This window comes from Natrix helvetica, assembly GCF_964273705.1.
Source record: "Natrix helvetica genome assembly, chromosome: 2".
In the NCBI taxonomy this organism is placed as follows: domain Eukaryota; kingdom Metazoa; phylum Chordata; class Lepidosauria; order Squamata; family Natricidae; genus Natrix; species Natrix helvetica.
The window spans coordinates 97829658-97842496 of record NC_138552.1 but is presented as its reverse complement, the minus strand read 5'-3'; the positions used below and the strand labels follow the sequence as shown (position 1 = coordinate 97842496).

The 12839-nt window shown below is 43.3% G+C and overlaps 1 protein-coding gene and 1 long non-coding RNA gene across 3 annotated transcripts in view; one reads left to right on the top strand and one right to left on the bottom strand.

Moving 5' to 3' along the window:
- The window catches only part of LOC309387537, a 482764-nt gene that overhangs the window by 197176 nt on the left and 272749 nt on the right, over positions 1-12839 (bottom strand). The gene's annotated exons all lie outside the window — the stretch shown is intronic.
- Positions 4659-12839, top strand: part of FSD1L (fibronectin type III and SPRY domain containing 1 like) — a 51652-nt gene continuing 43471 nt past the window's right edge. For both annotated transcript variants that reach the window (XM_081944073.1, XM_081944072.1), the window contains exon 1: positions 4659-4824. In XM_081944073.1, the coding sequence (XP_081800199.1) occupies positions 4810-4824 (15 nt within the window). In that variant the 5' untranslated portion in view covers positions 4659-4809. The remainder of the gene's footprint in view (positions 4825-12839) is intronic.

Sequence of the window (12839 nt, the reverse complement as noted above, 5' to 3'; positions counted from 1 at the left end):
TTCATAAGCTGCATACACACCATTCATATATCGTCCTGTCTCCAACCTTCCCTTCTTAGCGAAGGTTGTAGAGAATGTGGTGGTACAGCAGTTCCCACGTCACCTGGAGGAAAATGATTATCTAGACCCGCGCCAGTCCGGCTTCCGACCCGGGCACAGCACGGAGACGGCCTTGGTCGCATTGGTTGATGATCTCTGGAGGGCCAGAGATAGGGGTTGTTCCTCTATCCTGGTCCTATTAGATCTCTCGGCGGCGTTCGATACCATCGACCATGGTATCCTGTTGCACCGGCTAGAGGGGCTGGGAGTCAGGGGCACCGTTTTACGGTGGTTTGGCTCCTACCTCTCTGACCGGACGCAACGTGTGTTGGCAGGGGAGCAGAGTTCGACCCGGAGGTCACTCACATGTGGAGTGCCACAGGGATCGGTGCTCTCGCCTCTCCTGTTCAACACATACATGAAACCGCTGGGGGAGATCATCCGTGGCTTTGGGGTGGGATACCATCTGTATGCTGATGACACTCAGCTATACATTTCCACCCCGAACCACCCCAATGAGGCCGTTGAAATGATGTCCCGGTGTTTGGAGGCCGTACGGGTCTGGATGGATGGCAACCGACTAAAACTCAACCCTTCCAAGACGGAGTGGCTGTGGCTTCCGGCCCCCCGGTTCAACCAGGTGCTTCCATCTCTGGCCATTGGGGGCGTGCAACTAGCCCCCATGGAACAGGTGCGCAATTTGGGCGTCCTCCTAGATGCCCGGCTGTCCATGGATGACCATGTAACAGCCGTGGCTAGGGGGGCGTTCCATCAGGTCCGCCTGATGCGCCAATTGCGCCCCTTATTGGACCGGGATGCCCTACGCACAGTCACCCATGCGCTAGTGACGTCTCGCCTGGACTACTGCAATGCTCTCTACATGGGGCTTCCCTTGAGATGCACTCGGAGACTACAGTTGGTCCAGAATGCGGCCGCGCGGGTGATTATGGGGAGGTCTAGATACTCCCCTGTAACACCTCTCCTGCGCGAGCTGCACTGGCTTCCTGTGGTCTACCGAGTGCGTTTCAAGGTTTTGATTATGATCTTTAAAGCGCTTCATGGCAGAGGACCTAGTTACATGCAGGATCGCATCCTGCCCCACACATCCCTACGACCAATTCGCTCACACAGAGAGGGACTTCTCCGGGTGCCGTCCGCCAAACAGTGTCGGGGGGCGACATCCAGGAGCAGAGCCTTCTCTGTGATGGGCCCAGCCCTGTGGAATGACCTCCCCCGTGACATCAGGATTATTTCCGATCTCCGCTCCTTCCGTGTACAGTTGAAGACCCACCTCTTTCAATCATCCGGCCTGGCTCAACCGTAATCTTTTCATATTCCTCCTGACTGTCTTTTTTAAATTTTAAATTTTTACTGTATATTGGATTTTTTATTTGTTAATGGTTTTAATTTGTCTTAATGTTTTAATCTTTTACCTCCTCCGTGCATGTATGTCTTTGTATATATGTATGTTTATATATGTCTTGGTGTACGCCGCCCCGAGTCCTGCCTGGAAAGGGAGCGGCTAATAAATCCAAATTTATTATTATTATTATATAAGAAATCCTTGGTTAATAGTAATTGGGACCGGAATTTCCCACCTAAAACAATGTGATTGTAAAAGGTGAAATCACAAGACCACATCACTTAATAATAGGAATCCATGTGGCCATCAATAACTGAATCCGAGCAGTTGTTAGCAGAGCCAGTTTGGTGTAGTAGTTAAGGTGTTGGCCTACAAACCAGGGGACCATGAGTTCTAGTCCCACTTTAGGCATGAAAGCTTGGTGACTTCGGGCCTGTGACTCTCTCTCTCAGCCCAACTCACCTGAGAGACTTGTGGGGAAACTAGGAGGAGGAAGGTTTATTAGGTATGTTTGCCACCTTGAATTACATATAAAACAATAAAGGAGGGGGGAGAACATAACAACTTATCATAATATTATAAAAGGACTTACCCTGATCCAAGTGATTTCTAGCCTCAAGACTTTGTAAGGAATTGCCTCCTTCAGCACTCTCCACACTACACTATCTTCCCACATCTCTGTTCTTTTGGCTGCCCTGCCTAGTGGTATTACTTGGTAGTGGCAGTGGCCCTTCAGGAGTCTCAACCAGCTGCCATAATACCTCTATTTCAGCCCCAGCACCACTGGGGCCACCCACTGCCAAATAGGGCCATCTCAAGCACCACATTGTCATCCCAGTGTCCCAGCATAAAGCCAAAGTCATCTATATCCTGCCAACTTTGCCATAAAAAGCTGACCTTTTGCCATCTTCTTCCTCTCACACTCGGCCTGGTGTGAGCATGCTAATTGTGCTGGGTCTTTTTCTAAGGCCGTGCATGCCATTCTCCAAATTGCACACACCCTTCGTGTGACACTTCAGAAAGCTTCTGTGGCCTTCTGAAACTTTGCAGGAAGGCTGCACACAATTTCTGGAATAGCACATGTGGCCTCAGGAAGAAAACCAGGTACAGCCAGCTGCTGCCTCGTAAAGGTGCCAGGCCCAGCATGCCTAGTCACCAGTGGAAGAAAGAAGACCACAAAAGTCACTTGAGTGCAGCAGGACTGGTGGACTGCAGGACAGTGGGAGCTTTGCACCGAGGTGGCTGGCTATGATACTCAAGGTAGCATTCCTCGGCGGTGGCTGTGTGAAAGCTGTGCGGTGGCTGTGTGGAGCTGAAGAGAGTTTCAGGGGCAGCCAGTTCTGAGATTGCTGAAGGCCCTGAGCTTCTACTGGACTTCCAGTGCTACCACTATTGTACCATGCAGAGCAGCCAAAAGGGCACAGATGGGGCGGGGGGGGGGAGATAGACAGGTGGAGGGGTTGAAGTGCCCTCCAGGTTGTAAGTATGGGCAGGCTGCCAAGTAACCAAATTTTGATCATGTGGCCAAGAGGCATGCAACAGTGGTAATTTTAGAGAGTGAGCATAAGAACCACGTTCAGTGCCTCTGTAACTTCAAACAATTGCTGAAGGACGTCACTAAGATACAATTACTTGTATTAGGAATTCAATCTCTTGATAGGTCAACATTCTTCAAGTACAATACTGCAAACCCCAGGTGTGCAAATGTTTTACACTACACTTCGCTTCCTTGAAGTAAAATCCCATGCTAATATTGGTTTTTGGGAGCTCCTTTATTACACAAAACATGCATAAAAAACTGGGTTGGACTATGAGAAAAAAACTGTTTATAGTATTATTGGGCAATACCATTATAAAAAAGTCAGACTTTCTTCACTGAAATTTAACTCCTGGTCACTATAGCAACATGGAAGTGATTTTCCATTGTTTTTCTGAAATACCTTTGTGAGGATCAACAGAAAGGGAGAGTGAAGTTCAAGTGTTCAGTTTTTCCAAAACTACAGGTAGCCCAAATTTTGTTGTTGTTAAGTGAGACCTTTGTTAAATGAGTTTTGCTCCATTTTATGACCTTTCTTGTCACATTTGTTAAGGGAATACTGCAGTTGATAAGTTAGTCACATGGTTGTTAAGTGAATTCTGCCTTCCCCATTAATTTTGCTTGTCGAAAGTTTGCAAAAAGCGATCACATAATTTTGGGACACAGTAATGGTCATAAGTATGAATCAGCATCTGAATTTTGATCATAGGGATGCTATGAAGGTCGTTAGTGCAAAAAATTGTCACAAGTCACTTTTTTCAGTCAGCCTTGTAACTTTGAACGGTCACTAAATGAACAGTTGTAAGTCGAGGACTACCTATATTCATCAGTTAGGATTTTTTTTTAAAGAATGTTTAAGAAGCATAGCGAGTCACATTATTCTTCTCTGCTGCCATTTATTTATTAAATAAATGTTAATTCTGCAGGTTCATCTGCAGGCTAAAACATTGAAGAATGGTTGCAGGAACTGGGCATGGCTAGTCTAGGGAAGAGAAGGACCAGGGGAGACATGATAGCAGTGTTCCAATATCTGAAGGGTTGTCACAGAGAGGAGGGGGTCAAGGCAGCTATTTTCCAAGGCACCTGAAGGCCAGACAAGGAATAATGGATGGAAACTGACCAAGGAGAGATTCAACCTAGAAGCAAGAAGGAACTTTTCTCACAGTGAGAACAATCAACCAATTGCCTTCGGAAGTTGTGGGAGCTTTATCATTCTTCAAGAAGAGACTGGACTGTCATCGGTCAGAAATGGTGTAAGCAGGGGGTTGAACTAGATGACCTACAAGGTCCCTTTCAACTGTTATTCTATTCTAAGATCCTGCAAGTCCAATAATAGGGAAAGATGCAGAAATCATTCAACTCTAGGCAAGCAGGACCAATGCCTAGCTTGGCTCTGAAAACATTGCCACGCAAGGCTGCAAACAACCGTCTTGCATTTTTCTGCAAGCGTCCTGGTTACTACAGTCCCTTTGGCCAGAGGCAAAGAGACACGCCTGCGAGGGCGCATCGGGTGTGTCCCTTTTTTCACCGCCATTCAGATTAAGCCGACCCCATCTCTCTTCGCCTGTCTGGAGCCCGCCCTCGCAGCAAAAAGGAGACGAAGTCCACGGGCGTCGCTCGACCCACTCAATCACGCAGGCTCACTAGAGCCTGAGGGGAGGGGGGGGGGAAATCAGCCAGACTCAGCGCGCATGCTCACACCAGCACCAGGCAAGGCAGGGCTTGCCTGCCGCTGCTGCTGCTGTGTCGGGCTTGGAGAACGGCGGCTGTTTGATTGGTGGGAGGGTCTGCGCGGCGACGTTTCCCCTCAGCCGTCGCTCCTTCCCTCCCTCCTCCCTCCCTCATTCACCTGCCTGGAACCGGTCTCGCCATGGACGTGCAGAAAGTAAGTGAGGGGGAGCCCAGTGGAGGGCGGGGGGGGGGGAGGGAGCGCTAAGGGTCCGTCTTCAGCCTCCCGGAGGAGGAAAAAGAGCGGGGCCCGAGAGGAGGAGGCCGTGAGGTGGCTCGTGAGTCGAGTGGGCCTCTCCCCTACGAAGAAAGTCCTCACCTTCCGAGCGTCTCGAGCCGTCTCGCGGCTGCTCCCTCCCAGCCCCCCCCCCCCTTCGCGTTATCCGTTGGCTGGCGCGAGGCGACTCGTCGTGGGTGGTCCCTACCTGGCGAGCCAAGTGATGCCTTGTAGCGGACGGGGCCCGTTGACGGGCACCCCCCCCCCTCAGGCGCCTCTAATGGAGGACTTAATGCAAGGAGACCTCGTCCTCTGAATGCCTTTTTGTGTGTGTGTGGGGGGGGATTAGGAACCCCGAAGCAGCCCCTTTTGTGAGGGGGGGTGTTAGATCTGCAACTCCTATTATCCCAAAAGCAGCAAGCATGACACTGCTTTCTTTGGTCTGGGAGTGCAAGGCTGCTTTCTGGGCGTGGGCCGCTCCACTTTCGCTGGTAACAAGGACTGATGTTGGATGTTGGATCCAGTTGCTTCATAGGAAGGAATCATGTTGGAAAAGGGAGTCTGGAAGCTGCTGGTTCTGTTTTTTTTTTTTAATAAGTTCCTCAAAACAGTGTGATTACTATGTGAACTGCCAATCTTTTCCTGCCTTTCTTCGTTTTCCAAATAGGTCAGTGGGAGATGAGTAAGATGAAAAGAGCTTTTGTTAAGTACAGTTCAGGAGGCAGGGAATAATTATTTATATTCAAGATATTCCAATAAAAGCTGAATGTGACTACTGTGTGGACTGCCAATCTTTTTCTCGCCTTTCTTCGTTTTCCAAATCGGTCAGTGGGAGATGGGAAAGATGAAAAGAGCTTTCCTTAAGTACAGTTTGGGGGTTGGAGTAGCAAATAATTATTTATATTTGAAATAGTCCAATAAAAGTTGAATGCGATTACTATTTGAACTGTCAATCTTTTTCTCGCCTTTCTTTGTTTTCCAAATAGGTCAATGGGAGATGGGTAAGATGAAAATAGCTTTTTCTAAGTACAGTGGAGGGGGGGGGGATATAATTAAATAATTGTAGTCGAGATACTACAATAAAACCTGAATGGATTTCTCCAATTCTACATTGTCTGGTGGCAGCACTGCTAATAGGATGTACAAGATGTTTGTAAAGCTGGCTAGCATACAGAAGCCCTAAAGGCATTTATTTGCACATAAATCACAATGCAATTAAAATAACTTTATTTACTGCATTTGTATTCTCCCTGTTGGAATTCCATTTCCATCCTTCAATCTCATAAAATATGATGTTGTAATTTAGGTTGGGAATGGTCCTAATTGAATATTAACCATCTTGAATACTTAAAGTATTGCCTAGTCATAATTTGACACTGTGAAATTGGAGACACATGGATTAAAACAGAAGAAAACATTTTGCATGCAAATTCTATCAAGTGCATTTGTAATATAAGAGTATTGCTTGAGAATATTCTAGTAGTTTGCAGTTTCGACCAAGACTAAGGAGAAACCCAAATGGAACTTTAGTGTTTTAAGTTAGGAATTTTTAGATAAAATTTTAAAACACAGTAAAATATTTTAATTTTGAAGAAAGGAAAAATGAACAACTATTTTTCTATTTGTTCTCTTTTTGCAGTACAACATGACCATTTTTCATGTGTAGTAAATTCAATAGAATGGATGGGACTTTCCATGAATAAGAGAAGGGAACTCTTGGAAATCCATGTGCTTAGTTACAAATTTGTCATTCTGCATTCATTTTCAGTGCATGAGTGTCTTAGAGCTTATTAGTAGTATTAAAATATACATTACTTCTCTAATCTTGTCTCTTACTACTTGATATGAGTTAGCAATAGGAATAGGTTTCATTATGCTAGACACTACATATATTGAGGCTGTTCATTTGAAGTATCAAGTTTTAGATGCTTTGTATCTAAATAGCATAATATAAGAAAATAGTGTGCTGTTTTTTTCTTGATGATGACTAGATTCCTACAGTATAAACTTGTGTAAAACAATTGTACAATTTGTAAATTGTAAATTGTAAATCCCCTTTTGTGACTACAGGGGTCATCAACTTAACAATTATTCATTTGACTATTGAAAGTTATAACGGCACTGAAAAACGTGAAAACATATTTTTCATACTTATGACCATTGCAGCATCCCCATGGTCACCTGATCAAAATTTGGATGCTTGGCAACTGGTTCATATTTGTGATGGTTGTAGTGTTGTCCCAGGGTCATGTGATCATCTTTTATGATATTCTGGCAAACAAAGTCAATGGGGAAGCTAGATACACCTAACTATTAATAATTTAACAACTACAGTAACTCAACAAGTGTGGCAAGAAACGTCATAAAATGGATCAAAACTCACTTAACAATTGTCTCAGTAACAGAAATTTTGGGCACGATTATGGTTGTAAATTGGGGACTACCTGGATTATCTCCAGTGGTAGCAGAGAATATAATTCCTATAACATTATGCAATTGATGGCATTTTTTTGCTTTTAACAATTAAAGAATTGCCATTTGCATACCTGTTAATTTAAATAAATAAAATCTTAGCAGCTGCTATATACAGAAACAATTTCCTTTTAGTTCATAACAATATGCAAATTCTTTCTAGTAGGTTTTTTTTAAAGTCTTGATTAAGATTCCTATCATAATGTATGTCTGGAAATTTTTCAGGGTTTTCATTAATGGAACTATACTATTATTGCTCATTATGACTAGGAAAATCTGGGCAGAATGATAATTTTGATCTGTCCATTAATTGCAAAGCTTCCTTTTTTATATTCCTCCAACTATTCAAACTTTTGTGGGTTTCACCTTAATATCTTTTAAATTAATTAAAACAATGCTGATCCAATTAGCAAAATACTGCTGGATTAACTGGATAACTGAGGTCATTGCAAGGTATCTGAGCGTAGGTTCACACTATGGATTTTGCTTTGTAACCAATATAATGGATAATTTGGGAGTTATATCTGTGAATCTGTCTTTATTTGATAACCTTCACTTTCTAGTCTAAAGAATAGTTTTTAAACTTACATAGTGAGATAGTTGGTAAGTGAAAATAGCAAAACATGCTCATAATTTAAGAAAGACAATGGATATTTTAGCACCTTTCAATAGAAACTTTTATCTTTAAATTAGATTCTGCCTTTCTACCAGGAGAATGTGAGTTCTAGTCCCACCTTAGCCCTGAAAGCAGCTGGGTGACCTTAGGCCAGTCACATTTTCAACCCAACTGACTTCACAGGGTTCTTGGAGGGTGTGGGGAGAGAAGGTATGTTAGATATGTTTGGCATCTTTGAGTTATTTGTAAAGTAATAAAAATGGGATATAAATAAATATAAAATTATTTCTATGTTCTAAGGACTGCAATAAAAATGAAAGTCTATAAATGTTTATTGGATCTAAAATATAACCAAAGACCATTAGCCATACTATTCACCTAGAGCAGTGATGGCAAACCTTTTTTGGCTGCTGTGCCAAAAGTGGGGGAAGCACAGAGGGGTCATGTGCCAGCATGCCACGTCCATAATGCTGTGCGCGCGTGCACCCCAGCGTGCGTGCATGCGCACAATCAGCAACACACATCACCCGTGTTTTTTTCGCCTTCCCCAGGCTCCAGAGGCTTTCTAGGAGCCTGAGAAGGGCGAAAACAGCCCCCCCCCCAGACACCCTCTGGAGGCCTCAGGAGCTTCCCTGAAGCCTCCAGAGGGCAAAAAACGGACCTACAGGGAACCCGGAAGTTCGGAACTTCTGGTTTGTCTGTAGGGCCGATTTTTGACCTCCAGAATCTTCAAGAGGCTTCATTGAAGCCATTCCTGAACTTCCGGATTGCCCGTAGGGGCGGTTTTTCATGCTTTCCGGAGGGCGAAAAACAGCCTCAAAAGAAGGCTGAAGTCAGCTGGCCAGGGCAACACCTTGCATGCCCTGACAAATGGATCCACGTGCCATCTGTGGCACGCGTGCCATCGGTTTGCCATCACGGACCTAGAGTCTGATTGGTAATAAAAACAGCATGTCAGCCCTAATTGAGAGAATGCGATCTCTAGGACATAAACAGTATACATTATATAAAGTTTGAAACTGAACAGAATGTAAAAGTGTAGTACACACTAAATCCAGGGCTAATTACCGTATTTTTCAGAGTGTAAGACGCAGCTTTTTTCGTCAAAAAAAAAGCTGAACATCTGGGTGTGTCTTATAGACCGAAGCCCCGTCCCTTCACCAAAATGGATGTGCATACCCTTTCAGAGAGCTCCTGGGGGCTGGGGGGGCAGAAATGAGAGAAAAATGGGCCATTTATTGCCCCCCGCAGCCCCCAGCAGCACTCTATAAGCCTCCATAAGGCTATGCATGCAAAAAAATTTGACAAAAAATGGTCCCGTTTTTGCGAAAAATGGGCCATTGTTTGCTTGTTTTTGGCACCCCCCACACCCCTAGGAACACTCTGCAAGCCCCCCCCAAGGCTATTCATGCCTCTCTTTTTTTGAAAAAAAGCCAATTTTCATGAAAAATGGGCTGTTTTTGGGAGGTTTACAGAGTGCAAAAACTCCCCCCCCCCTTTTGGAAAGCTCATTAACTGATTGATGAGAATTACATTGATCAACTGCTGTGCCAGCAGAAACATCTACCTATCTACTGTATTTCTCTCTCTCTCTATTTCTCTCTCTCTATCCCTCTACCTACCTACCTAGCTACACTCTCCCTCCCTACCTACCTACTGTATTTCTCTATTTCTCTCTCTCTCTATCCCTTTACCTACCTACCTACCTACCAAACTACTCGCTCTCTCCCCCTACCCTATCTACTGTATTTCTCTCTCTCTCTATTTCTCTCTCCCTCTACCTACCTACACACACTCTCTCTCTCCCTACCTACCTACTGTATTTCTCTATTTCTATCTGTCTGTCTGTCTGTGTGTGTGTGTGTGTGTGTGTATTTGTGTTACAACTCCTGGTATGCCCAAGGGAATGGCTAGCTGATGAGAGCTAAATAGCTTGAAATAGATCTATACTAGTCTCCCTTTATTTATTTATTTATCAGCACAAATACAACATACATACATACATACGTACATACATACATACATACATACGCATATACATACATACATACACACATACACATATACATACATACATACATATATATATATATATATATACACATATACATATATATCCCTTTACCTACCTACCTACCTACCTACCTACACACACTCTCTCTTTATTTCTCTCTATTTCTCTCCCTCTCTATCCCTCTATCTATCTACCTACTTTTTTTTAAAAATTGCCTCTTCAAAACCTTGGTGCGTCTTATACTCTGGTGTGTCTTACACTCTGAAAAATACGATAAATGTAACAATGGATAAAAGTATGGCATTTTAAAGAAAGTACAATTACTCTGTATATTAGAATGCTAGGCCTATAGTTAATTTTTAAACAATAGTTTTTCAAATAGGGATACTATAGCAAATTCACAGGGATGCCATAGGATATTTGGTTACTTTATAAGCAGAACTATGTGCCCCAGAGCACTACCATGCATGGTAGGGAATTGCTAGGGGGTGCCATAACCCTAGAAAATTTTGAAATCTCTGCAATAGAGTGAAAATCTCTTCATCCTTTGCAAACAATTTTAAGTTATGGTAGCAGTACAACAAACATGATTTGCAGCATCCTTCTCCTGCCAGAGATGATATTGTATGGTGTATACCTTAATATGAACAAATGGGTGCTAGCATGTATCTCTGATGTATCTCTGTCTCTGCCTGGGTCCATATTGAATAAATCCCCTTCTAGACTATGGGCTTCAAGGAGATCATTTTAAGAGGTAGACGTGATTAATTTTGTATGTTTTGTTCTGCCCTTAACTAAGCCATCATCATGGTTTTGAAATGCATTGCGTATAATTTACTAATTAAAAAAAGAAAATTTACTGGGATGATAATGTGATTACCTTACGATTTTTATGTCGGAGTTAATAGTATCCACCACCATTCAGTGTTAATTCCACTAGTACCCATCATGGTTCCATATATACCACCATAGAGCCGAAGGTCATATTATCTTTTCTTTGTGACATTTCTGTCAATTGGAATCAAAGGATCTTCTCCATTTCAGTTTCACCCTTATAAGGCTGGTATTATTTTGCATTTCCTTTATTGACGATAAACCTTACTGACAGTTCTTAACTTAAAAGCGGTTGCTTAGTGACTGTTCAGAGTTACAAAGGACATTCCCCCCAAATGGTACTTATAATCCAGTTTCAAAGTTACAATGACTTCACACCCGCACATACACAGTTGTGAGCATATTTTAGCTGCTTGGCAACTGGCTCACCTTTATGACCGTTTGCAGTGTCCTGAAATTTATGACCATGATTTTTGACATTTTTTGTTGGTTTCTAGGATTTATTTTCAGTTTCCAGCAAAAAAAAATGGCCATGGGGTAAAATTTATGTGCTTAATCACCGCAGCATTCACTTAATGACTCTTGCAAAAACAACTGCAGTGATTTACGACTGTAATTCTGGGCTCAGTTATGGTTGAACAAGGGCTACTTCTTTTTCTTTAATACATTCCCTATTATACCAGTAATTCCATTCTTCATGTTCAGATATCCTATGTCTACTGAGAGACAATCTTTTAGTATCGTAACCAGTTTGTCAAAGGAGGCAAATAAATCACTGTGGACCATTTACTAGATTAGCCTTTAGGGGTTTCTACTCTGAAATGTTCAACATTCTAATTGTAGCACCTTTTAAGATCTCCCGTCCACTTTAATTAAATTGTTTGTGTCTAATGCCAAATTAGTTTGGATCAACTGAGCATTGTTTGAAGTTTTAATAATGCAAATTGTCTTAAATGAAAATGTCAAAGTAATGTTCCAGATTTGGTACAGTGTGCCAAAGCCTCTTTCATGTTTTTGCTTAACAGGCATTCTTGCAGCTGAGTAAGATAAAATTCTTTGTCATATAATAAAGCTGGCTTGTAGATGTGTTTTAGGACATAATCCGCATCTGGATAAAATCAACACAGGACATGAACAAGTCAGTATTACAGTTGCTGATAATAATCACAGTATCCTGTAGAGCAGCTTTCCCCAATCACCTCCACTTCTATTAGGACAGGAGTTCTAAGTGCCATGGCCAAAGGCAGTTCTAACATTGGCAAAGAAAACTACTGTATAATTGTCAGAATTAATACAAGTTTACAGTCTGCTTGAACTTGCAGGTCTTGTACATAATACAGTAATGAGAAAAAGAGCAGAATTTTTTGGCTGTTTAATTTTTCAGTAATGAAAAAGATACAAAGATAATTTGAAAAAAAAACATTGAATTAGATTGGAGGTGCAGGCAGCCTGAAAACCCAAGAATTGCATATAGTTACTATAAATTGAATAGAATTTGAGATTCACTCCATTTTGCTTCTTTCAAGTGTCTCTTGGAAGTTTTCTTTCCCACCATTGACAACAAGGGTCAGTGAGTAGACTTTTCAACCTGCCGTCGACGGGAGAGGCATCCGAGGTAGCCCGGGAATTCATGGCTTCCATGACAGCCATGGATCTGACTCAAGTAGTTCGGGACCCCACACACGAAAGAGGCCACATACTGGATCTTGTGTTTGTCTCCGACCAGTGGACAAGTGATCTGGGTATAGGGAATTTAGTCATCACGCCCCTGTCATGGTCAGATCACTCACTTCTCCAACTGGACTTCCCTGGCGCTACTCCCCGCCGCGGGGAGGCGGAACCAGATTGTCCCAGATGGTTCCGCCCCAGGCGTCTGATGGAACCAGATAGGTTCCAGGCGGAGCTTGGGCCACCTCCTGCAGACCTGTCCCGCTCCCGGGCAGAGGACCTGGTGGCCGCGTGGAATAGTGCGGCCGCCGGAGCCTTGGACCGGGTTGCGCCTTTGCGGCCTCTCCGATG